Below are 22738 nucleotides of genomic sequence, written 5' to 3' on the forward strand. Positions count from 1 at the left end.
AACCTGGAGGTGGCTCAGGGCAAACCTCACCACGCCTTCCCGTTCCTGAAGAGAGCTTTTCAGAGAGAGAGAATGCCTTTGACACGGGCAGAGAGCGATGGCTCCAGGGGGCCGGGTTTAGGCTGCCCGAGGAGCCGGGCCTGGCTGCGGGCGGGGCCGGAGCAGGTGGCGGAGGCGCGGCCGGGCCGCGCTGGGCCCGCGGGGGGCGGCAGGTGCCGTTGAAGGTCTCCCGGCAACCGCGCGGCCAATGGCGGCGGGGCGGGGCGGGGCGCGGCGCGGGTTTAACCCCGCGGGGCCCGGCCGGGGCCGCGCCGGCCGCGGGGCTCGCTCGGGAGCCGCTTCCCTCCGCCTCCCTGCGGCCGCAGCAGGTGGGGGGTGCGCGGGCGGGCTCCTCCGCCCCGGCACGGGCGGGGCGTTGGGCGCGGCGGGTAACGGCGGCCGCCGGCGGGGCGCGGGGGAGGCGGCCGGGGCGGAGGTAGCGGCGCTGCTCTGCCGGGCTCCGCTACCGAGCCCGGAGGTTGCGGCGCTCCCGTGGGCTGGGCTCGCCCCGGACCGGGCAGGGCCCCGTGCGGGGGCGCAGGAGCCGCTGGCCCGGGCGGGTTGTGGGTCCTGACATGTGCTCCGATCTCTCAGGCTCCGGCTGATCCCGGGGACGCGGGAGAGCCGCGGCGGGGCTGGGGCTGGGGCTGCCGGGGCTCCCCGGCGCTGTAAGGCCCAGCGTTTGCTGTCTCTGTGAGGCTACAAGCGGCAGATGCTCGGAGGTGAGAGCCGTAAAGCTTTCTACTGAGTCAGGGAATCTGTGACTGCTCGGGCTGAGCCGGCGGCTCACGTGATGTAGGAGTACAGGTTTCGTAAGTGACTTGGGCTTTTTTTTAAAATTTTATTTATTTGCAGCAAAGCTACTTTAAATTTGAAGATCAAATCGTAGTGCGGGACTAGTTTGTAGTGTTCCTGCATCCCCAGATTATGTAGAACGCTCTGCTGCTAGCGGTGGTGAGTGAAATAGTTAAGCAGAGCTCCATAGGCTGCCAAGGTATGATAGGAATTTCAGGGCAATGGCTTAAAATACGAAGTATTGGAAGTGTAATGTGAATGTATTAGGTAAATTTTAATAGTGAACTTGGAAAGGAGACCTAGAGGAAATTATTTGATACAATGAATGGGGATTTCAGATTATAGGCGTTTATGGAGGAAGATATTGTTTCTAGGGTTTGGTTTTTTTTTTGGGGGGGGGAGGCTGAGGGGAGAAAGCTGTGATACTAATATCAGTTATAATTTAGACTGGAAAGATCACAGGAGAGGGTAACAGCAGGCTCATGGGGCTCAATACCTCGGTTCTGAAGCTGGCAGCAGATGCTAAGGACAAGATGCTAAGTACAGTTGGGTTGTACAGCAATGCTTTTATCTGTGTATCCTCCCAAGATGCTGCAGTCTGGAGTTGAAGGCTGCATCTGTCTTTTAAAATGTAATAGATGCTGATGGTAGCTTTTCAAAACATTGGAGGCAGTTTATGCATTGACTATTCACAGCAGCCCATGGTGATGCAAGTCCACAGTTTGTGTTTTATGTGGATAAAATGCCCTTATTTCCCAGCTTTTGCACTGAATGTTTCAATGTGTTCTTTATAACTGCTGTGTTAAAAGAAGCAAAGAATATTTGTTTTCTGTATGTTGGTCCTGTTTCTCCAGCTGCTTTCTCATTGAAAAGTCACAGCTTGTTAGTTTCTTGTACGAAAGCGTTGTTTGATCTTTCTTGCACCATATTTAGGTATATTCTGTCTATTTTTACAGGGCAGGTTGTATCTCTGTGAGATATTTAAGGTGCAGAAGCTTAGTATTCATCGGGAGACATTATGGTGCTCTCTTCTGTCCTCTGCCCCAGGGTTCTGCTAACTGCCTGGGAGCTGTTATTTCCAGAAACTAATCACAGGGACTGGCATCTCTTCCTGCATGATAATGCCAAACTAGAGCCTGTTGGTTTAAGTGCATGGCAGAGTTGTCTTTTTCTTTGTGTTAGTGTTTATGAACAAGGAATTTCAGCTGCTGATTTTTATTATCCATTTGGTCAGTTTGAGGACAACCTTCTGCAGTTTGTCATTCAACCTGTGTTTATTTTTGTGAATAACTCTGTATAGCACATGAGTATATCGTGTGTTATGGAGAGATGCCTGCACAGACCCCTTTGGGACTCTAATTTTTCTCTTTGTCACTTTCATACATTTTGCTCAGCCATCTATAACTTGTTCCTACACTTTGCCCTTTTCCATTTATAATTGGCCATTAATAAATTCCTTAACATCTTAATTTAAGAGCTTTTGGAGGGAACGTTGTGAAAAGCTTTTTGAAAATCCAATTATGCTGTCTTGCCCAGGTGTGCTGGATGATTCCATCTTCCAGAGCACTGTGGCAGACTGGTTAGTGTTCCTTCCTTCCACAGAAGGTATGCTGACACTTCACCAGTCCCATTTGTTTGTCAAGTCTTTTCTGTGATGTGTTTTGATTAACAGAAACCTAGATTTTACAGGAGAGTTATTCCTTGAGTTCCCTGGTAATCTCTAGAGAAATTATGTAGTTATCGTCTTGCGTTCTGTGCCTGATTTAGCTTTCAGGTTTCATGGTGCTAAAACAAGTAAGTTTCCTAATTTTTGATATCTGGAATACTAGTTCTGGCTCTCCCCAGTAAATATCTCACCAACTTTAGGAAGTAATAAGACAGCAGTTTGCTTTTCTTTTAAAAAGTTGTCTGCTTGCAGAGACAGGCAGCTGTAAAGTTTGGCTCAAGCTGACCTCAGGGAGAAGAGGAGGACATGCAGAAGATGGTTTCTGAGGTTCTCTTGTGGGTGACATAGGGAGATTTGGTAACAGAATGTTCTGCTCTGGCTACATATAGTAAATGGGTTGTGAATGCAAAGGAAGAAATGCAGTTTTGAAGATTAACAATAGAGTTATTGTTTAGTGATAGGAAAATGCTAATGTGCAATCCATCGTGTAAGTTCAAAATGGAGTAGGAATTTGGGAGCCAGATAAAATGTTTCCATGTGTTTCAATTTTTTCAGTGATTGAAGTAACAGAATTTCAGTCGTCTCTGTATGTAGAGTGTAGGGTTGGATCTTGAGGTAGTACCTCAGATTATATTCCTTGTAACCCGAGTGTTTGAGGCAAAGATCCATGACAGATCAGTCATTGAACACTGAATTTTATCAGATGTAAGAGTATATTCTTGTGTCATTATATGTATGAAGAAGATTGAATATTTCTTTTCTTAAAACCCTCGGTAATTTTAATTTGTTTTCATGTTTGTTTTTCTAAGTAAAATGGAGGGGAAAATGTAGCTTGGATTTTTGAGTATGATGCATTCAGGGTGAATGGAGACTTCATACCCACGGGCTGGGTGGTTTGACTTGATTGTTTGTGCTACTTTCGACAGTACTGGGAAATTCACCTGAAAATCTGATATTACTTAAAGTTTCCATGGAATGTGGATAAGTTGAGGGATTTCTTCACCCTCATTTTGAAGTTAATAGATTAATGATTAAATTGTCACGATTTTGTAAGTGTGGGAAGAAAAATCTGGGCTCAAATTAAATTTCAAGAGCCATCATTAAAATTCCATTTTTAAATAAAGGTCACTAGAATTAATAGATTTTTAGAGAAAGGTATTCTTTTTACTGTACCATTCTCACTGGATATAATACATATATTAGTGCTAATGATAAACTGTTATTAGGAATTGTGTAGAGAGGCAATAAATGTCAAAACTCTAGGGAGGAAATGCAGGGACTTTTATGGCAATTACACGAATTAAAGCAAGTATATGCCATGGCATAATCAGGGATGTATTTGTAAACCTTCAGTGTCATGTCTAGAGTGCACCCTAAATTTACCTAGAGTTCTGTGTCTCTCTCTCTATCCAGATAAAAGCCATCTGTGTGACATCTGCAGATTACTAGACAAGTGCAAAAGCTTTAAGCAGCTCCATAGCTCTCTTTGGGTATTATTTTGGTAGAAAAGAATCACATTGGTCTTCAAATAAATGCTAAGTACCCCCACAGTTTTACAAGTTGAAACACATGCGTGTCACAAGTTGTGGTATTGGAAACATACAGAGAAGGAATGGTAGATTATTTCTGGTTGATGCTGACTCTCTTCTGAGGCATTGCACCTCTCCAGTGGTGCCTTTCCATATCCTCCCTACCTTGGCAGGGGTAGAAGTTTTCTGGGTTAGCAGATACTGCATTTCCCACTTGTGTCACACCCTGTCTGGGTTAGGGATGACCAGATGGTGCAATATGATCACAGCACAGCACTGTGGCAATTCTCTGCTGGTTGTTTGAGTGTGTTTTACAAACCCAGTTCCAACTGCTCCTTTTCAAGTTTAAACATGATATTTAGAAATTTTAAGTGTGCTGTTTTAAGTTTTTAGTTCTTTTTGCTTATGGTTTTCTTAACTTATGATTATGATTTTCCTAATTTCTTGTTGCTTATGATTTTCAGGTTTTTATATTGCCTGAACTCAGGCTTAATTAATCAGATTTCTGTCTTAAATCTTGGCACATTTGTCAGTTCCTCTCCTGTCCCCCAAACCACAAGCCAGTACTTTTATGAACAGCTTCTTTCAGCTCTTTGAACTTATGAAATATACTAATTTTGAACTTTAGTCATGTTCTTGAAAAGAAAGATGTATTTATTAATGAATTATCTAGAAGTTTCTGGAAATACTTATGTGGTTTTTTGCCCAAAAATTCCCAAGGTGGCTTTCAAAGAAGTTCTGGTATGTTATTACCATGACAGTCCTTTTTTCAAAGTGCCTTGGGGTTTTTGTACTTCACTTGTTCCAACTAGCACTTAAATGCCTTGGTTTGATTACTACTTCTTGGCTGCAATCAAACCTTCTGTGATTTTAGTGGGGTGTATTTTGGGTCTTTTTGTTTGATACAAGATTTTTTTTTTTTTTCAGTGAGATGGCTCTGCTGTTGTATTCACACTTTGGAAGTTGGGTCCCAGAGGCTCATTCTTGCACAATCCATCTGTGTCTTGGCCTCCAGGAATTCCTTGCTTGGGAGAGGAAGTGACACTCCCAACTGGGGCAATTGCCTCTAGAAAGCAGTGGGTGGTTACAGGGTTTTGGGCAGGTCATTGAACCTGGTAGGGAATTAACAATAACAAATCCCTGTGTACAGGGTAGTCTTGCTAGAGCATCTGCTCTGAATGAATGTGTGTGTGACTTACAGGGTGCAAATTTAGAGAATCATTGCATTCCTACACCTGGATTAGTGCTGCTTCCAGTCAGACATTGTTTAGCGTGGCAGATGCTGTGTCAGGATAGTACTGTCAGTGCAGAGAGACCTGGGGGTTGATAATGCTGTGTGTTCAGGGAGTGTGGGTGTAGTCTGTTAAAGAATAAAAGCCAGTTTGTTTGGAAGTAGCACCATATCTAAAAGGAGATAAGTATTTTTGTGGATTTTCCAACAGTCCTTGATGGAATTTGTATCTTATGGTTCTTAATAATCTTTTGAGAAATGCTGTAAGACTGCAGGGCTGTGATGTCAGTAATGAAAATGTACTTGTACCTTAATTTACTGCCTTTTTCTCTCATGTTTGTGCATTTATCTGTCTGATGGATCCAGCAGAAATAAAGTAGAATGTAAGAGGTGTGTTCTCTTAATACTTACTGACTTTGAATTTTGTTTTTAAGGCACTGTTGTCTAGTTAATTTGTGAGCATCTGGCTTCTATGGTGGGGGAAAAATTGAAAAATATGCATAAACCAAGTGTAGAGAGAAAGCAGAACAAGCCATTTCTTTAACAAGAACAACAACTAGATCATCACCTTGACTGTTTTCTTGCTGCCTTGTGTGTACTTTCTGATCTGAAAGTTTTCAGGAGCTACTAAATTACAACACATGAGGAGTAATTGTTTACCTTTTTCCCATGTATGTTTATGAACCTGGGGAAAAAATGTTCATCTAGTTGGATAATTACTTAGAGGGTTTTTTCTAATGCTGAGCATTCTGTGACTGTGCACCAGTATGATCTCTTACAACCTTGGTGTTTCTTTGGACACTGTATTTTGTGCTTTGTCATTTGATAAGTATTTTTACTCTCTTTGTGTTCTCAAGAGACCTTAGGGGTAACAAAACACTCCCCCCTGTCTTTCCCCTTCTTTCCCCACCCAAATGATATTTTTTCCACTGTGATAAAAATACAAAGTTTTGGTGTCAGAAATTTAGAAGTTGCTTAGCCAAAGTGTGTTTATTGGAGCATTAGCAAGGGGTTAGGGAAGAACATCCATGTGCTCTAAAATCTACTGAATCCATCTAAAATGACTTTAGACTTTGTTCCAAAGTGTTGGTGGAAACAAAGGGGCCTTCTTTTCTGTCAGGTGGAAAGTTTGTTTCCCTGAAGTATCATTGTTCCCCTAACAGCTGATGGGTTGTGCTGTCCAAATCTTTAGCATCCGAGCTGGATTTAAGTTTCCAGCAGTGAGAGATAACTAATGCTATTATGTGCCTTCTTAGTGTGTGGTGGAGGTGGGGTGAGGGGACAATCAGTTTGTTCTTTCATTTGAGTGGGTGGCTTCCCTTTGGTTTCCAGAGGGACAGTGCTGTACTGAGCCTGTGCCAAAAGGGTAAGGCTTCTCCTGTTTGTTTCCTTCAACAGTTTTGGGGTTTCTGCAAGGAAGCAAGCAACTTGCTAGGGAAAGGCAATATTAATAAATGTGTAAGTTAATTTAAATGGTTAAATAGTTATTAAAAGCTCCTTTGCCCTCTGCTGATATATCCTCTCTGGAGCCTTTGTAATACATCTCTTTAAGTAACAATCCCATTTGGACAGACATATGTTAAAACTTCATGTAAGTTTACAGTAATAAAATTGCTTCCTGGTTATATATGGCAGGAAAAAATATTTGTCTTGCTCTGTTTTTTTCTGATGTACATCAACAGAAACAACTAGGTATCTATGAGTCTTAATTTTCATGTGTGTGTGGCATTTTGGCTTTAGTTAATGGTTTACAAGACAGTTAAGGATAAATATAGATAGATGCATCATTTTTTACAGTATACTATCTGCTGTGCTTACCATGTTCCAAATTTAGTGTAAAGAAGTATAAAAATTTCACGTGGTTCAAGTTCAGTAGTCACTCTCCTGTGCCTTCTTTAACCTTCTAGCTGTATTAGCTGCTTTTGTTAATCTAAAATGCTCTTGCTATTTTAGGAGATGCCTACGTAACACACGTTGCCAGCAATTGTACTGAATACTTTGCTGCTGAACCAGTTGCTCAGGTACCCAGCCTGTCTCTGTTGCTATGGGAGATTGGAGGACTGTTACTGTGCCGCTGCTGTCATCAGGTAAACTGGGAATATTCTGAATTTAGTTGATTTGCTGATTTTACCAGCAATGTTATAGCAGCTAGAGAGAGACTGGAGTTTGTGCATGACATATTTGAGTAGTTAAACAGCAGGGTAAATAATACAAACAGTGCTTTGTCTTGGATTGAGTCCTTACAGAAATGCTAATGTAAAATACTATACTTGCACATGCATGGAAAGGTTAAGAACTTGCAGTCACATTTTATTATTTAAAATCATGCCTATCAGTGTGTCTTGTGTTTTCAAAGATTTCTTTAGTTGCTCTATATTCTTTTGCTTCATAAATTGGTTACAAATTTGTTAAAGGAGTAAATATTTATTCTTGCCTATTTCTGCCTAGTGGAAGAGTAAATTACAACATACAATAATTAATAATTATAATACCGTACATTCTGTAAGAATTTTACTGAATGTGCATCTCTTGCACTTGTGTTGTAGTAAGTCAATAAAAAGGAAGTGTGCTCAGTTTTTTCTTGGTGGATGAGTAAAATTTGAAAGGTACACCACTTTGAGCTGTTATTGAGTCTAAATCTTCAGTGGAAGTTTCTGTTTTATATGTGTCTTGTGAATTGTTTAATGTCATTCTAGATCAAATTCTCAGTTCTAGAACCTAAATTTCTGTAAGTAATAACTTGAATACATAAGGGTTTGATTTTATGCCATGTGTTAAAATAATAGCTGGTTTCTTCTTGATGTTTAACTTTTAGATAGCAAAAATATATTTCCATATACCTCAGAAAGGAAATCTCCTACAAGCATGAGCTCAGAAGTGCTACGCTTGTCACTGCCTTCATCCAAAAGCATGCACAGCTTTTTCAGTGCCTTCTGCACAGAAGAGAATATTGAACAGAGTATATCCTATATTGATAGGGTAAGCCAGATCTTTCTGTTTATTGGGGATTGTCACCTGCACACAATCAATTGTGGTAAAAAAGATTGACTGGACTAAGAATGCTTCTTCCTCAGTGCCCAGGAGCTGAAATTGGTGGAAGTAAGAGTCACGTTTTCCCCCTTCATACAGGATTTCACCTAATACTGTTTCTGTCTTTTAGAGAATCATGAGAGATTGATCCAGTTATTGATCTCATTTCCCCCCCCTCCCACCTTGTCTTTTACCAGGAATTAACAACGATGGGGTTTCCCTCTATTTATGCGGAGTCCAAAGGAAAAGAATTAGATTTAGTGTCTATGGTCAATTGTATGAATGAATTGCTTGTACTGCAGCACAAGAACCTCCGAGCTCAGGAAGAAATAGAAGTACAGCATCTGAAACTGGGAAGTGATATGGATCACTTGCAGAACTGCTATTCTAAGTTAAAGGTAGAAAAAAAGATCATTCCACTAGAATTATGCAGCTCTTCTTTTATTTTTTTTTTCTACCCAGTACTAATTTACAGTTTTACAGTTGTATTTTCATGTGTATTTTGGGGATTTTGGAGGTCTGTTTTTCCAAATGAAAATGCCTTAAAGTTAATGAAATGAGCTAACAAGAGAACTTCTAATTACTTGGAATTTTAGCCTCCTTAATCAAGGAAGTGGGAAGACTGTTTGAATTGGGAGTGTTAATGTACACTTAGAGTGAAAACATTAAACACTTCAGTTCCCATCACTTAGTATTGCTTAAAAGGGTATGCCCAGCTCTTAAAGATAAATTCCCAATGTAATTGTAGCAAGTTAAAGCACACATAACTCTTCTAGTGTGGGGTTTTTTAGTCTTTTTCCATGTCATTAGCTTTTTCCATGTGTTTTTTTTTGTTGTTGGATGCCTCAAACATCCAACTACAAAGTGTCTTTGTAAGAATTGCTCAGAACTGCTGTCAAACCACAAGTTACTAAGCTTCATTTTATCACAGGATAAACACATGCTCAAGGCCAGTCCCTGTGGAGTAGCTGATATATTGGAAGTTCCTGGGTGCACTTGTATGTGCAGTCATATTAGAAAAGACTTGGCTTTCTCTTAATTCTGTCAAGAAAATAAAATATAAAAAAAGAGAAAATATTTCAGTGCATGATTCTAGTGCTTTTTAGGTTTGCTTTTCACTTGGGCTGGTCAGCCCTGTCTCCTTGAAAAATACTGCTGTAGATTTTCAAAATCCCAGTAGCCCTCTTGCTGAGATTGGTCATTCATGTAGAATGATTTTGATTACAGATTAAAAGTAATCTGTAACTGCACTGATTTTTATACAAACACTGTAAAGTGTTAGGTCCTAGAACACTCCAGTTGCTTTCCCTAAATGAATAGCTGTAAGGGGAGAGAGGGAAATCTTCTTAGTACTGCATGAATCCCAGGGCATCTAATTGGCTGTCAGATTGTGAGGTTCCTCATGTAGATTCTTTCAGCTACCATACAGCAATCTTCTTGACTTCCACTATTGTGTTACCTGTATTTCACTGTGATGTGTTTAGAAGTTCTTGTTGCTTAAACATATCTACACATCTGTACATCAGTATGCATATGAAGGAAAGGTTTGTATTTGGCTTGTCACTTAAGCTGCCAGTTTTAGGTCTGAGTCTCATTCATGGACAAAAATTTTAAAAATGCTACTTTTGCATTGTCTGTTGTAATGAGATCATCTGTCTAGCCTTCTCTGTATATGTGAAATGTTCCATTTGCATTGTTATGGTCACAGTCTGTATATCTGTGTTAATTGTACCCTTAATTATTCAACAGAAATGCTCCAGTAAAACTGTAGTTCCAAATTCATACAGGTTGCTTAATATCCACCTCACTCTCACAGTACAGATATGCTTACAGAATCCTGACTTAATGAAAAAGTCCTAACTGTAAAAGATAATATCTGTTAAATACCAAGCCATATCTCATGTGAGGTGGTTTGGCAGTTTGGTTAACATGGCTTGTTTGTTTTGGTTGGTTGGGGTTTTTTTAAATCTTATGCTTTTAATTCTTATTGATACTGAACTATCAACACTTTTTCTAGGAACAGTTGGAATTATCTAAAAGGGAAATAGTTGGGCTTCAGGAAAGAGACAGACAACTGCAAAGCAAGAACAGAAATTTGCACCAGTTACTTAAAAATGAAAAGGATGAAGTGAGTTGTTTTGTACATTAACACAAGTCATTATGTAGCTATTGAAGAATATTTTTTTATGCACGGAGTCTTGTAATTGCTCATTTTGAATGTGATTTTTTGTTTGGTAAATGTTGTCTTAAGTTGACTGGCATGTTGCATAGGAATAAATAGGTTCTGTGAGGGATAGGTCCAAGTTACAACAATAGTAGAGAGTAATGCAGAAATGCAGATGTGCAGTTTTCTAGAATTTTCTGTACAGCTCTAGCTTACAATGTTCAGATATATCAAAAAGTAGGGGGAGCAACAAGATTCAGTCACTTGAACATTTGTTTATAGAGGCTTTTGGGGTTTTCTTATTATAGAGGGGAGCAAAAGACCAATAAAAGGGAGGTGGGGGGAAACCCAGCTCAAAAACATAATCTCATTAAACTTAAATATCATGAATCAATTAAGATCAGAAAACACTTTGACATCCATGACACTTCTTAGTTTGGCATTTATTTCCTTTATGCTCCTTCCCTAGCATTGTACTTCACATGGCTCCTATGTTTTCGTGAATGTGACTCCTCTAAGTTTCTGTGAATGTTCTGTGTTCATAAACGTGTTCATACAGTTGGGAATAACAGTACTAACTGTTCATAGTGAACTTCCTGGAGTTCCAGCTTAAAATATTGAATGTGCTGTATGTTTGTAAGGTTAAATCGTAAAATTAAAAAAACCCAAACAATGCAACCCTAGGAATTGATAGTACATGTCAAAATTTTGCTTTATGGTGTTTTAATGTTCTTTTAGACCAAATGGAATAGTCTGTCTTTCAATGTCCTGCTGCCCCAAGGAAAAGGGGTTTATTTTTTTAGTGTAAGCCTAACAAGTATGCTTTAGGATTGGAGTAAACCTAGATCCTGAACATGAATTACTGAAAGTAAAGATGTATCTTTCTCTGCTCTGTTCAGTAAAGGCATTAAAGGTTATGTGACTTATCAGAACATGAATTCAGTAGTACTTCTGAGAAATTATAGTATTATAATCTGCTGTTTATGATACTGGTTTCTGCTGAAAAGAAACTACCTCTCCTGAGAAGTCTGAGATCAGAATCCATGGGGTGGGAGAGCTCTTCTGATTCCTTTTGTTACTTCCTTTTACCAGAAGAACAGTTTAATAGAAGTTTTGTTTTGCCTCACGTGTTTTGGTTTTCTGAAGAAATTGATGTTTATACTTTAGTGGAAGAAACAGCCTTTTGTGGCATTGCTTTTAGGTTCAGAAGTTACAGAATGTAATTTCAAGTAGAGCTACGCAATACAATCATGATATGAAGAGGAAAGAGAGAGAATATAACAAATTAAAGGAGCGCTTACATCAGTTAGTCATGAATAAAAAGGACAAAAAGTTAGGTAAGTAGCTCTTTGAATTTTACCACAGCAAAATTAGCATATTCTGTATGTTGACCAGAGGCAATTTTAAACATTTTTATCATTAAAGGCAATGTGGCCCTCTTGCATATTTTATTTGGATGTTAGAATGTTAAAGAAAAGATGCAATATTTTATGTTAACTGACTGGGTAAGACTTTTCTACATTGTGTTCCATAAGATTCCTTACCAAGTATAAACCAAATGCAGATCTTTACCTAATGAGGTGGGGTTGTTTTTTTGTTTTTGGTTTTGGTTTGTTTTTTTTTTTTTTTTGTTACTAAGGAAACTTTATTCCTAGGATTCCATAGGAATCAATACCTATGCTAGAGCCATCTCGCCTCCATTTTCTTGCTACTGTTGCTATCACAAGATTTTGGATAATGTCATAAAATCTGTATTGTTCCAAGTAGTTGCCATGAGGAAGGCACACTGCATGGGATTTTACTCTGGAGATGCTCTGCTTGTGGTTAGCACAAGTAATGAGAGAGGAAGTAACACAGGGCAGATGCACCATCCTGTACTATGTGAAATGAGGAGAAACCAGATCTCCTTTATAATGAGTACTTGTATGTTGTACTGCCCAGAAATTGTGTTCAAGACATTCCTCAGTGCTATTTACCATAAATACATGGGTAACCATGAAAATGTGTTGTTAGGTATTAAAAAAAATTTACCTTTTGGTTCATATATCTGCCCTTAAAGTATTTCTATAATGTATCTCCAGTGGAAGTCCTACTCTTGTCCACCTGCTGCCCCCAAACTCAGCTGTTTGCCAGCTGTAGTGCATGTTTTAGTGAGCTCACTGAGTTGACTAAACCAGAAGAAAACTCCTCCTGTTGTTGCCAAGATGGTTCTCTGCTTACTTAGTTTTCTGTAAGTCCTTGTGCTTAAGCCAAACCAGGTTAGGACACAGTGGGAGGATCACCTATTTTGGCTGCAGAAAATCCTTTACCTATCATTGCAGTAAGCTCTAGAAACTTCACCCTGAGGTCAGCAAAACTTAAACATTCTTGACTTCTGGTGGCTCGTACTAGTTCAAGTGTCAGTGAGGTAAAAATAGCAGGGGTTTAAAACTAGTCACTGTTTGCTTGATAGCTAACTAGCTTGGACTACCAATCTGTAGTCTTACATTGGGTTTGGATTTTTGTTGTTGGTGTGCTTGGGGTTTTTTGATTTTGTTTTTATTCAAATGTGGACAGAAGTTTTGAGGAACGCCTTAAGGAACAATAAGTTCCTTACCCTAAACAGGAGATAAAACTGGCATTATTGCCAGAATAAGCATAGACTTGATACATTGATATAAAATTGAAATAGGGATGAAGGTGTCATTAATAAATGCATTAAAAGGACAGGATGAGAATATATCCTTCTGAGTTTCAGAACTCAAAAACTTTAACTTTTTTTCCTTTGACTGTGTTATTTTTGCTTTAAGCAGGGCCATGTGATTTAATGAGTCTGAAGTTTGAGGGGGATATTTGAGTAATATGGTCTATTTATAAAAACTAGATATAAATGAAATGTCATCTAAATTTTTATCTATTTGCATATTGTTTCACACTTTGAAATATCCTTTTCATTTGTAGCTATGGAAGTTCTAAATTATGTTGGTAGAGCTGATGGGAAGAGAGGTGCATGGAGGACTGATAAGACAGAAGCCAGGTAGTTGTCTTAGAACAACATTAATTGAAGCATGTATGAGGGCTGGTATGTTGTTACTGTAAGATTATTTCTTCCAGAAACGAGGAAGAAATGTACAAAGTTCTGTTAAGTGATTATGAACAACGCCAAAAACAGCTTTTACTGGAAAATAGTGAGCTAAAGAAAGTTCTTCAGCAAATGAAGAAAGATATTATTTCACTTCTTCCACCACAAAAACAAAAACCTAAAGAAAGATCTGAAGATGGGCTGGTAAGTATTCTTCAGTTAAAATTTAATCTCCATGGTAGTTTGGTATAGTGCTGGAGTAATTTGATAGTTATTAAAAAGAAAGTTAACTAATTCTGAGAGTTGCAATGGATTGCACATCATGTGCTTTGTGTGAAATTCATCCAATATAAATATTCTGCTCTCTGTGGACAATACATAGTGTATTCTTTCCAGTAAGTAAATTAAAAGCTTGACAATCTTCTTTGAATGAATGTAAATGCAGTAGCTACTGGTATGTAATTCTATATTGCAATGCAAAATACTGGATTTTGCATGCCTAGGGGCTTTTGTTTGTTTGTTTCCAGATTTTAAATATTTCTTTACACAGGATATTTTTATTGAAGAGTTTACTGCTATGGCTGTGTAGAACAGCCATGTAGGTTCTCTGTCACCTTCTTTATAAATTGTGAGAACTGTTCTTGACTGGATGACTTCCCCCGTACTGGGGCAGCTGCTGCCTAAGTCTGACAGCAGCACTCAGCAGTCTGACCCTGTCTGTGTTGAAGGTGTGAGTGACTGAGCCTTGCTAGCTGACCCCACAGTCTCTGTGGTGGGCTTCTGGGATCTGCCTGGTCACTTGCCTCCTGAGCATTATGCTGTCAGGGAGCTGAACTCCCTCCCTGAGAGTCAAAATTCCCTGGATGGAAAAATCTTTATGTAAGGGTTTTCTTTCTCTTCAGTAAATTGAATCTATGCACATATTTTTATAAACAAATACACCTATTTGGAGGGGTGAAATGGTTTGCAGCTTCTTATTTCTGCTTCTACAGGTGCTGTCAGACCAGGAGGAAGATATTGGAGAATTGAACAAAGAGAATATGTGGGAATTATCTTGTGAAACTGTGCGGGAGCAGCTTACCAATAGCATTAGAAAGCAGTGGCGAATGTTGAAAAATCACGTTGAAAAGCTGGATAACCAAGGTTGGTGTTCAACTGCATTATGTGTACATATAAAATACATTTTAGAAAAAGTAATGCAGATGTGGCACTTTGAAATAATTGGATGCAAAATATGTAATTTCCTCCAAAGAGCCTAGTCTTGCCATATCCTCTGGGACTTCTCATGGCATTCTAAAACAAACCGACTGATGGTATGGTGCTGGACTCTCCTCATTTCCAGCTGTTAAACAGCATTAAGACAGCTAAAAATATATAAAATTCTTTCCTAGTATTATTTTTCCATGCAAGTAAATGCAGCTACTACCACAGGGATGTTTGCTGTCAGGAGTACGATTGAGAAGGTCATGCATGCAGTTGCAAATAAAACAGCAGATGGCCTTTGAGAGTATGTTTACACCCTAGAAAGGATTTCAAGAATTCTTGTAATACTTTATTTGGTGTTACTAACTGAAAAGTAAGCATCAGAAAAAAATGTTACAATTGTTTGCTCTTTGTTTGGAGTCATCTTCTAGGTTTTTTTAGTTTATAGGGGTGACCATAGTATAGCCCATTAGGATTCTATTAATGTTCAAATACTGGCTTTAGGGGACCAAAACTTGTCTTATTACAATCATTATGATTTAGCATGCATCGAGCTAAATAAGCCAGTGTGTAATTGTACAAAATACAACCATTTCTGTAGTTCATTCCCTTACTGGAATGCAAACATGCATTCAGTGTTAGCTCCATTTCTCCTTCACAGGACTCGAAGGAAAAGGCTTTCTTTTTATATCTGTGATAAATATAGTTACTGTCATATTTTTATGAACACATAAGCCCTTCAAAAATGGGCTCAGAAGAATGGGCTAACAGCATGTCAGTGAAAAAAAAATCTTTAGTTGTCTTGAGTTTTTCTTTTAAATGACTGCTGAAACAAGTGAGGATTTTGTGTAACACTGACTGCAGTGTAGATGGTTGTTTACCTTGGGGAATGTGAAACAGCCATGTTTTCATTGCTTTTTCTTTTTTTTTTTTTTTAACTGGATTTGATGCATAATTATTCTTGTAGCACCAATTTTGGAACTGTTGTCTCTGATAGAAATGCTTTTGAGTACCCTGTGTATCTGTCTTTCATGCTGAAACAAAGAGTCTAAAACCTTTTGCTGTTCCAAGCTGTCTCTGATATGAGGTGTTGGGGTTTTTATAACTTGCTTTAAAGATGCTTTTTTTTCTCCCTTAGTGTCACGTGGACATTCAGGAGCTTTGAATGAAAAAGATGTCATTTCAAGAGAAGACCATGAGCTAGAAACTGGAAAGTTAGAGTTAGAGATTCAGCAATGTAAAGAAATGATCAGAACTCAGCAACAGCTCTTACAGGTAGTAGGCTTTATTTTTTTCTTATTTTTCTCAATTGAATCCAAGTTTATTTTATTTAACATTCCACTGTTCTTGCTTCTGAGCCTTTCTCCATTCCTCGATCGTGCTTTTAAAATAAAACAACTTAGTGGGTGGTCTGAGTATAACTGTGCTAGTGGCTTGGTTAATAATATAAGGACTTTTTACTCCTGGTAGGAATAATTTTGGAGGCTAAACAAAGGTGAGGCTGTCTGAACAGGGACATTTTGATTGCTATCTGAAATCTGCCCCCACTATCCACCAACTTGATATCTACTGCTTTGTTTCCATATTAAACTTGAACCATTTTTCTGGTAAAACTGAAACTGTGGCAATACCGTACCTCTTAAGTCACTCCCAAATTAATATTTGTCTTTTGTTGTTTTATATCTGCAGCAACAGCTTACCTGTGATGATGACACCACTCTGTTACTACAAGACTGCTATTTGTTGGAAGAAAGAGAGCGTCTTCAGGAGGAATGGAGACTATTTCGAGAGCAAAAAAAGAATTTTGAGAAGGAACGAAAAAGTTTTACAGAAGCTGCTATTAGATTAGGACTTGAGGTATTGGGAAAGGGAGCTCTTGTGGAAGATGAATTACAAGTCTTTCTTCTATATGTGACAAAGTGCAGCCATCCAGCAATATCTGTTTCTGATGTCTATAGAGAAAGATCATTGCCATACTGTAAAAAACAAATCTTTAGTTGTTCTGGAAGATCATTCTCTCGGCAAATGAAAAAGCCAAGGTTTTTGTGTATATTGGAAAGTACAGTTTCTGCAACTGGAACCAAACCATTTTTGTTTCATGTTTTGAAATATCTTAAGTGCTTCCAAAATTTATTAACTAAATCCCTTGGATATTTGTAAAGTTTGGTTTCCTACAAAAGTAAGGGCTATGCAAATTTCAGTCAACTTTGGCCTCAGTGTTGAATCTCAAACGTCCTTGATTTCTAAGATTTGGTGAAAACCAGTGACTTTTGCAAAAACACCAAGTAATTACTATGCTTCCCTTAGTAGGGTCATTATCTGTTCTGGTTTTGCAGTTAAGCTGGCCAGTAAGCACAGATACTGGCAGTCAGGGTAGATGTGTCTGTGAATAAGCTCTAGCACATGTCCTTTGGTCCAGCCCATAGTTTAGGTCAAAAATGTGAAGGGGCTTACAAGTTTGTCAGGGAAAGGTCATCATGATGTGATTGTGGAACTAGGATGGTACAGATATGACAGGAAAAGAGAAATGGACTTTATTGCTTACAGAACAGCTTGCTTTGATGTGCAGAGCAGAAAGTTGGAGGGGGATGTGATTAAAATTTATAAAGCTATGGATTTATCAAATCCCTCAAGACTTGGACTAGAGTGGACTCTTAATTTTGAAATTAAATCAAAAACATACCCAAAAAGGTAGCTTTTTTATAGTTAGGTAGTTGACTTCTGGATTTTTTTGAAGGAGATTGTAAAGGCAATGTGTACCATCAAGTTCAAAAAGCACTTGCCTGAGTTTATGGGCAACACACTCACAGATAATAAAAATGAGGCACAAGGGGGTGCCTTTTAGTATCTATAATCACATGGCTTTTGGGAATGGGAACCTGTGAGGGAATGCACTGCAGAAAGTGACCGTGCTCATAAATGGCATCTCTTGTGGCCACTGTTGGAGACAGAATACAGAGCTGACTGGCCAACCTGTCTGACCCAGAATATAAAATACTCTAGAATTTACTTAAACTACTGGGATAGCAGTAGTTCACATGGTAACAAATACAAATTATGACTAATTTTTTATTTGCATTTTAGTGAGTGAGTTAATTTCATGTTGCACATTGAATTCAGTTTTAAAATTAATGAGTGATAATAGTCAATAATTGTTTGTCTGGAAATGTTTAGGACTCCATTGCAGCATAAGCATAACTGCTCATGCTTCAGCTTGTCAGAATGCTGAGGTATGAAATGAGAAGCAATGCTGTGAGCTTTGTAGGTGTTTGTGAAAGCTTGCGTTGGAGTTCAGCTTCCTCTGTTTTTCTACTGACACAGAATAGGAGCATCCTGTTTCACTGATGGTTTTTGGAGATGAAATAGCTTGTTGCTTGATTCCAGAGCTATTGGATCTCTTGGAGGTTGTCTGTTAGGCATTATTTTCTTTTTCTGTGCTTAGAAGGGCTGGAAAGGGAAACAACCTGTTTGTTTTCTTGCCCCAGTTTTTGACAGAAGCAATCAGGGCTATTTTCAGTGTAATTTTTCTGTGTTTAGAAGGTTTAAGAAGTAATCATTCCTGGTAGCTGCTTTGGATGAGGGCTGCTCCAAGAGGTGGTGCTGCTCTGGGGGAATGGGGAGCATAGGAGATGCTGTCACTGGAGTGTAGAGCAGTGAAGTGAAAGGATTACTCTGACCTCTGTGGAACAAACTGTGGGATTTGGCTGTAAGTGCCTCCTCAGCCAATTCTCACTGGGCTAAAAGCTTGCTCACAGACAGTGTTTGCTGTGTTAAGCTGCTGGCTCTCCTTGGTGACATGGACAGGCTACAACTTGGGCTTTCTGAAATAGAATAGCATCAATTTAACGTGGGCTAGGTTTTTTTCCTGTGGTCATAAGTGTAAACTGTCATTTCTTTTCTTAGAGAAAGGCATTTGAAGAAGATAGAGGAGCATGGCTGAAGCACCAGTTCTTAACTATGACTGCTGATTGCAAGTCTGAAAATGCAACAACTCCAAGTGCCTTCTTAAGAAGCAAGTATTTGGTTCAGATTATGTTCTTGCACAGTTTCTTTCTCTTCCTTTCAAGAAGTCACAACTATGAACAAAACAATTAAAAAACCAAAAGGTCTCAAAAAAAATTCTACCATATATCTGTATACCTCCACATATCAGGGCAACTGATGGTTCAAAATTTCCTTTTCAAAAAGGAATTGTAACTCCCTTCCTGATAATTACTTATGTAATGAATTTATATTTGTGAAACAATCTGGTGAATATCAAATACCTGACAGCACAGCAGATAACTTTCAGGTGCTTTCATAAATACTGAAGAACACATAATAATTCTGGTTTTCCACTTCATATAAAAACTTTGAAATATAAATGTGAGAAGGGATTGATCTGGCCCTGCTAAGTTTGCCATGTCTTTCCATTGACTTGAGTGATGGTTAGTTTCATGTAAACAGTAAAACATCTAACTTCATTTTGGTTTTGTTTTCTATATTCTGACAAATTTGCAGGTTTCATGTTGGTGTTATGTCTGTGCATGCTGGAGAGGTCTTTACTTAAGGAATAAAAAAGCTTTATTAATTGGAAAGTGAGAAATTACACTTGAGTGACTTCATATGACTACCTTCAGTGGTAGCTATATATGCAAATGCTGCATTTTCAAATTTAGAGTCCTAATTTTAACATAACTTCATTCAATAGCATTACAAATACTTAAAAAATTTTATCCCAGGTCTATATCAGTGACAGTTTTATTATAGCTCTGCTTTAAGGTCCTTGTGGTTTTTTGTTTTTTTCTTTAAAGCAGAGAACACAAGGCCTTGAAGGACTTGCTTATTTCCAGTGGACTGCAGTTTAACTGATGTGTGTCTCCATTAGGTTCTGACACAGACCTTCGTTTGGTGAGATCTTCATCTCAGCAAAAAAGACCTCCCTCTGTGTTGAGTACTACTGCTTCACCAGAGCCTTGCCAGATATCCCAGTACATTACCCAAAACAGGTTTGTGAAACAATGTTGTAGATGGTTTGTAGAGTGCTGAAATCCGTGGAGAGCACAGCGTAATCTAAAGCTTATGGTTGGTATATAACCAAGGATATTAAACATTATATCATAAAAGCAATATTCTGTTTCCTTTCAAAGAATTATTTATTTGCATTGTAACTTCTTTTTCTGCTTCCAGTGTTGCATCAGAAAAACCTGCTGCAGATTACTTGCCAAATCTGTGGGTGGAAAGTGATGACAAAGAAGAAACTGAAGAATGCACAAAGACATGGGAAGACTCTGGACTTGACACTCTATGTAGAAACTTGCACATGGAACAGCTGCCTTAGGCTTCTAGGGTTGCCTGCTGGGATTTTTGTTAGAGACTTGTTCATAAACTTATCATTCTAAATGAAACAGAATGCTGTGAGTTTGATCATTCTTCTGGAGGATTATGTGGTGATCTGAATCGTGGTGTGTTTCTATGTGTGTGCACATGGCTTTTATTTTTTAGATCATTTTTTGCCTCTTTCTTGCAACTCTTGAAAGAAAATTTAAGAATATATAAAAGCTTTGATATTTTTCTAGTAACAGAAGCTCTAATTCTGTGAATAAAGCAATGGTCTGAAACTTTGACTGTAATGAAATACTGGATCCTAATGTTACCTTTCATCACAGGCAGAGATAGCACTTTTAGAAATTGTTTAATTATTGGAAACATTCATTTATGTCTCAAGTGTAACTGGCATTAAATCCTTTTTTGCCTCGACTTGAATGTACAGTATACTGTAGATTTTTAACAAAACAGGTTCTATATTTATTGTGTGATTTGAAAATACCTCTTTGATATCTCAATGATTTAAAGTGCAAATCTTTATATATTTGTAAATAGAGCAAGTGGTTATGCTGAGAAACCATGAAATGAAACACATGCTTACATAAACATTATTTTACATGGCATTTTAAATTGTTTTCTAGTGATACTCAGTTTACAGATCCATTAGGACTTTCAGTGGTTCAGTCAGGAACCAAAGTATTTCAAATGTGAACAATAAACGTGTAATTCTATTCTAAAAAACCCTGTGTGCAGTAAACTTTTTAGCTACCATGGTTATAGGGCTATATACAATGTATACAAATCTGGTGCTGGTTTTGTATTTTGTTTGGGTTTTTTTGTTTTAATTGACTCCAGAATGTTATTTTTTGTGTAGCCTTGGGGAAGTCTCTTGTTTATAATGTAATAAAAATAGCCAAGTTAGAGGTAAGATGTTTCAAGGTCTCCTTCACCTTACTCAGTGTGTGTGAGTTTCCTTTCCCAGTACAGATTCATCTTCTCTTGTTAGGTTTTTGTGCATGTGTGATCACTTGTATAGCTCTGATCCTTGTGTATTTGACCTTTTGGAAGATATCTGAGTTTAAACTGCCTTTCTTGGGGTCAGAGGTGGGAAATTAACTCTAGTTCAGAATCCTTCACTGAAGGCTATTGCTGCTCTGCCCATTCACTTCAGAGTTGGATGGAGTGTAGTGACTGGATTTCTGGAAAAATTGCAGTAGGATAATACAGGGAGGAGAAGAAACTGCAGTTCTCAGAGACTGAAGTAAAAAGCTGCAGTTTCTGCTGCAGTGGATTCAGTCCATTGAGTTCCAGCTTGAGATGAAGTAATAGCCAATGTAAACTGCAGAGCATGATACTTGTGTGGTTTTCATGTAGCACCTGTAAGGGAGCAGAAGTGGATATAATGATGATACCAATACTATTGTCTTGGTGGGCTTTCTGCTGCATGGGTAGTCAAGTTGGAAAGACAGCATCATATTTCTGTTTCTCCTGTTCTTGCCCAATAAATGGGTGTTCAGAATCATGTCATTCACTGCTTTTTAGCAGGGTACAGTTCCTGTTTGGTTTCCTATTTCCCAGCTGTTGAGCAGCTCTTGCCTGAATTTTACTTGTGGAAGAATAAAAACACTTGCAAAAAACTTAAGTAAAGTGAAAATTTAATATATTAAGGAGAACAGAACTCTGCAAGCAGGATTATTTTCAAGCCAGTAGTGACTGCAGATCTCCATGGCTGAGGCAGGATCCAGATGCCACCAGGGGCTGCTGCTGTTCCATTGTGTGCTCGAGGGTGCCCTACTGTGACTGTTAATTGTGTTTGCTTTACTTGAGCCTTCCTTCTTCAGCCTGGTTTTCTTTAAAGTAACTTTTGGGATAATAATACCAAGAAGAACAAAATAACCTATTTAAACTCTTGTTTCTGTCTACTGAGTGATTAGCAATTAATAAGCATTTTGTACTAATTTTTTGCTTTAGAGTTATATAGCCATTCTTATAGAAGTGGAAATATGTGTGACTGTCTCCATGGGAGAACTAACTGTGCTAGAAGGGTGTATGCAGTTGAGTCCTGAGCTGGCCTCAGACTTGATCTGGAAGTCTGGAGTACAGATTTGGTCCTGTATGTGTGAAGAAGTAAAACATAGCCAGAGTTTCTGGATTTCTCAATATACAGTGTCTGGGAAGATTTTAAATCTGAAACTACCGCTAATAATGGAATTCTGCAGAGGGTGACATTGTGGTACTTAGAGCTGTTGGAAGCAGCTGCAGGATCTTTCCTACTCAGAGACTTGAAGAGCAAAGGGGAGACTTCCTGCAGGAATGTGATACAGGTGTATCACTTCACATAGGTGTACATTTGAGATAAGACAGTGAGTGCTCTTCTCAAGGAATAAGAAGTAGACACTCAGCAAGTGATGACAGTACAGCTATTGTTAGCTACTCGTGCATGGTATTGAAAAGATGAGTGGTTCTCTTAAAACTCCGGTGTTTCTCAAAAATCTTTAAATGCAATATTCATTGCTGCTTTTTCAGTCTGTGATGAACATGCTTTTACCATAAGTATCAGTCTGATTAGGTCTGAGTACTTACTTTCCAGGATTATGTTGGAGCTGTTAATTTTTTTCCCTTTCATCCCCAGTGGCTGAGGGCTATACAATATATAGCTCCTGTAACAGACTGTATTGCAAAAAAACCTAATAAATGGAAATTTTTCTTAAGA

At 38.6% G+C, this 22738-nt stretch overlaps 1 protein-coding gene across 5 annotated transcripts; it reads left to right on the top strand.

Annotated features, from left to right (window-relative positions):
• The first annotated feature begins 307 nt into the window (after nt 1-307).
• On the top strand, nt 308-20953 carry SSX2IP (SSX family member 2 interacting protein). 5 transcript variants are annotated; one of them, XM_036388101.2, is made up of 14 exons: nt 308-368; nt 7214-7347; nt 8076-8239; nt 8488-8688; nt 10308-10418; nt 11656-11791; nt 13395-13470; nt 13548-13719; nt 14508-14658; nt 15857-15993; nt 16408-16575; nt 18622-18730; nt 19586-19706; nt 19888-20953. In XM_036388101.2, the coding sequence occupies exons 2-14, from the start codon at nt 7305-7307 to the stop codon at nt 20036-20038; spliced, it is 1740 nt and encodes a 579-aa protein (XP_036243994.1). In that variant the 5' UTR covers nt 308-368; nt 7214-7304; the 3' UTR covers nt 20039-20953. The 5 variants fall into 5 exon arrangements, with proteins under 5 accessions (XP_036243994.1, XP_036243991.1, XP_036243996.1 ...); XM_036388098.1 differs by lacking the exon at nt 308-368 and adding an exon at nt 519-761; XM_036388102.2 differs by lacking the exon at nt 308-368 and adding an exon at nt 809-1033.
• Nucleotides 20954-22738: the final 1785 nt, after the last annotated feature.

Source organism: Molothrus ater, chromosome 9 (genome assembly GCF_012460135.2).
Source record: "Molothrus ater isolate BHLD 08-10-18 breed brown headed cowbird chromosome 9, BPBGC_Mater_1.1, whole genome shotgun sequence".
NCBI classification, from domain to species: Eukaryota; Metazoa; Chordata; class Aves; order Passeriformes; family Icteridae; genus Molothrus; species Molothrus ater.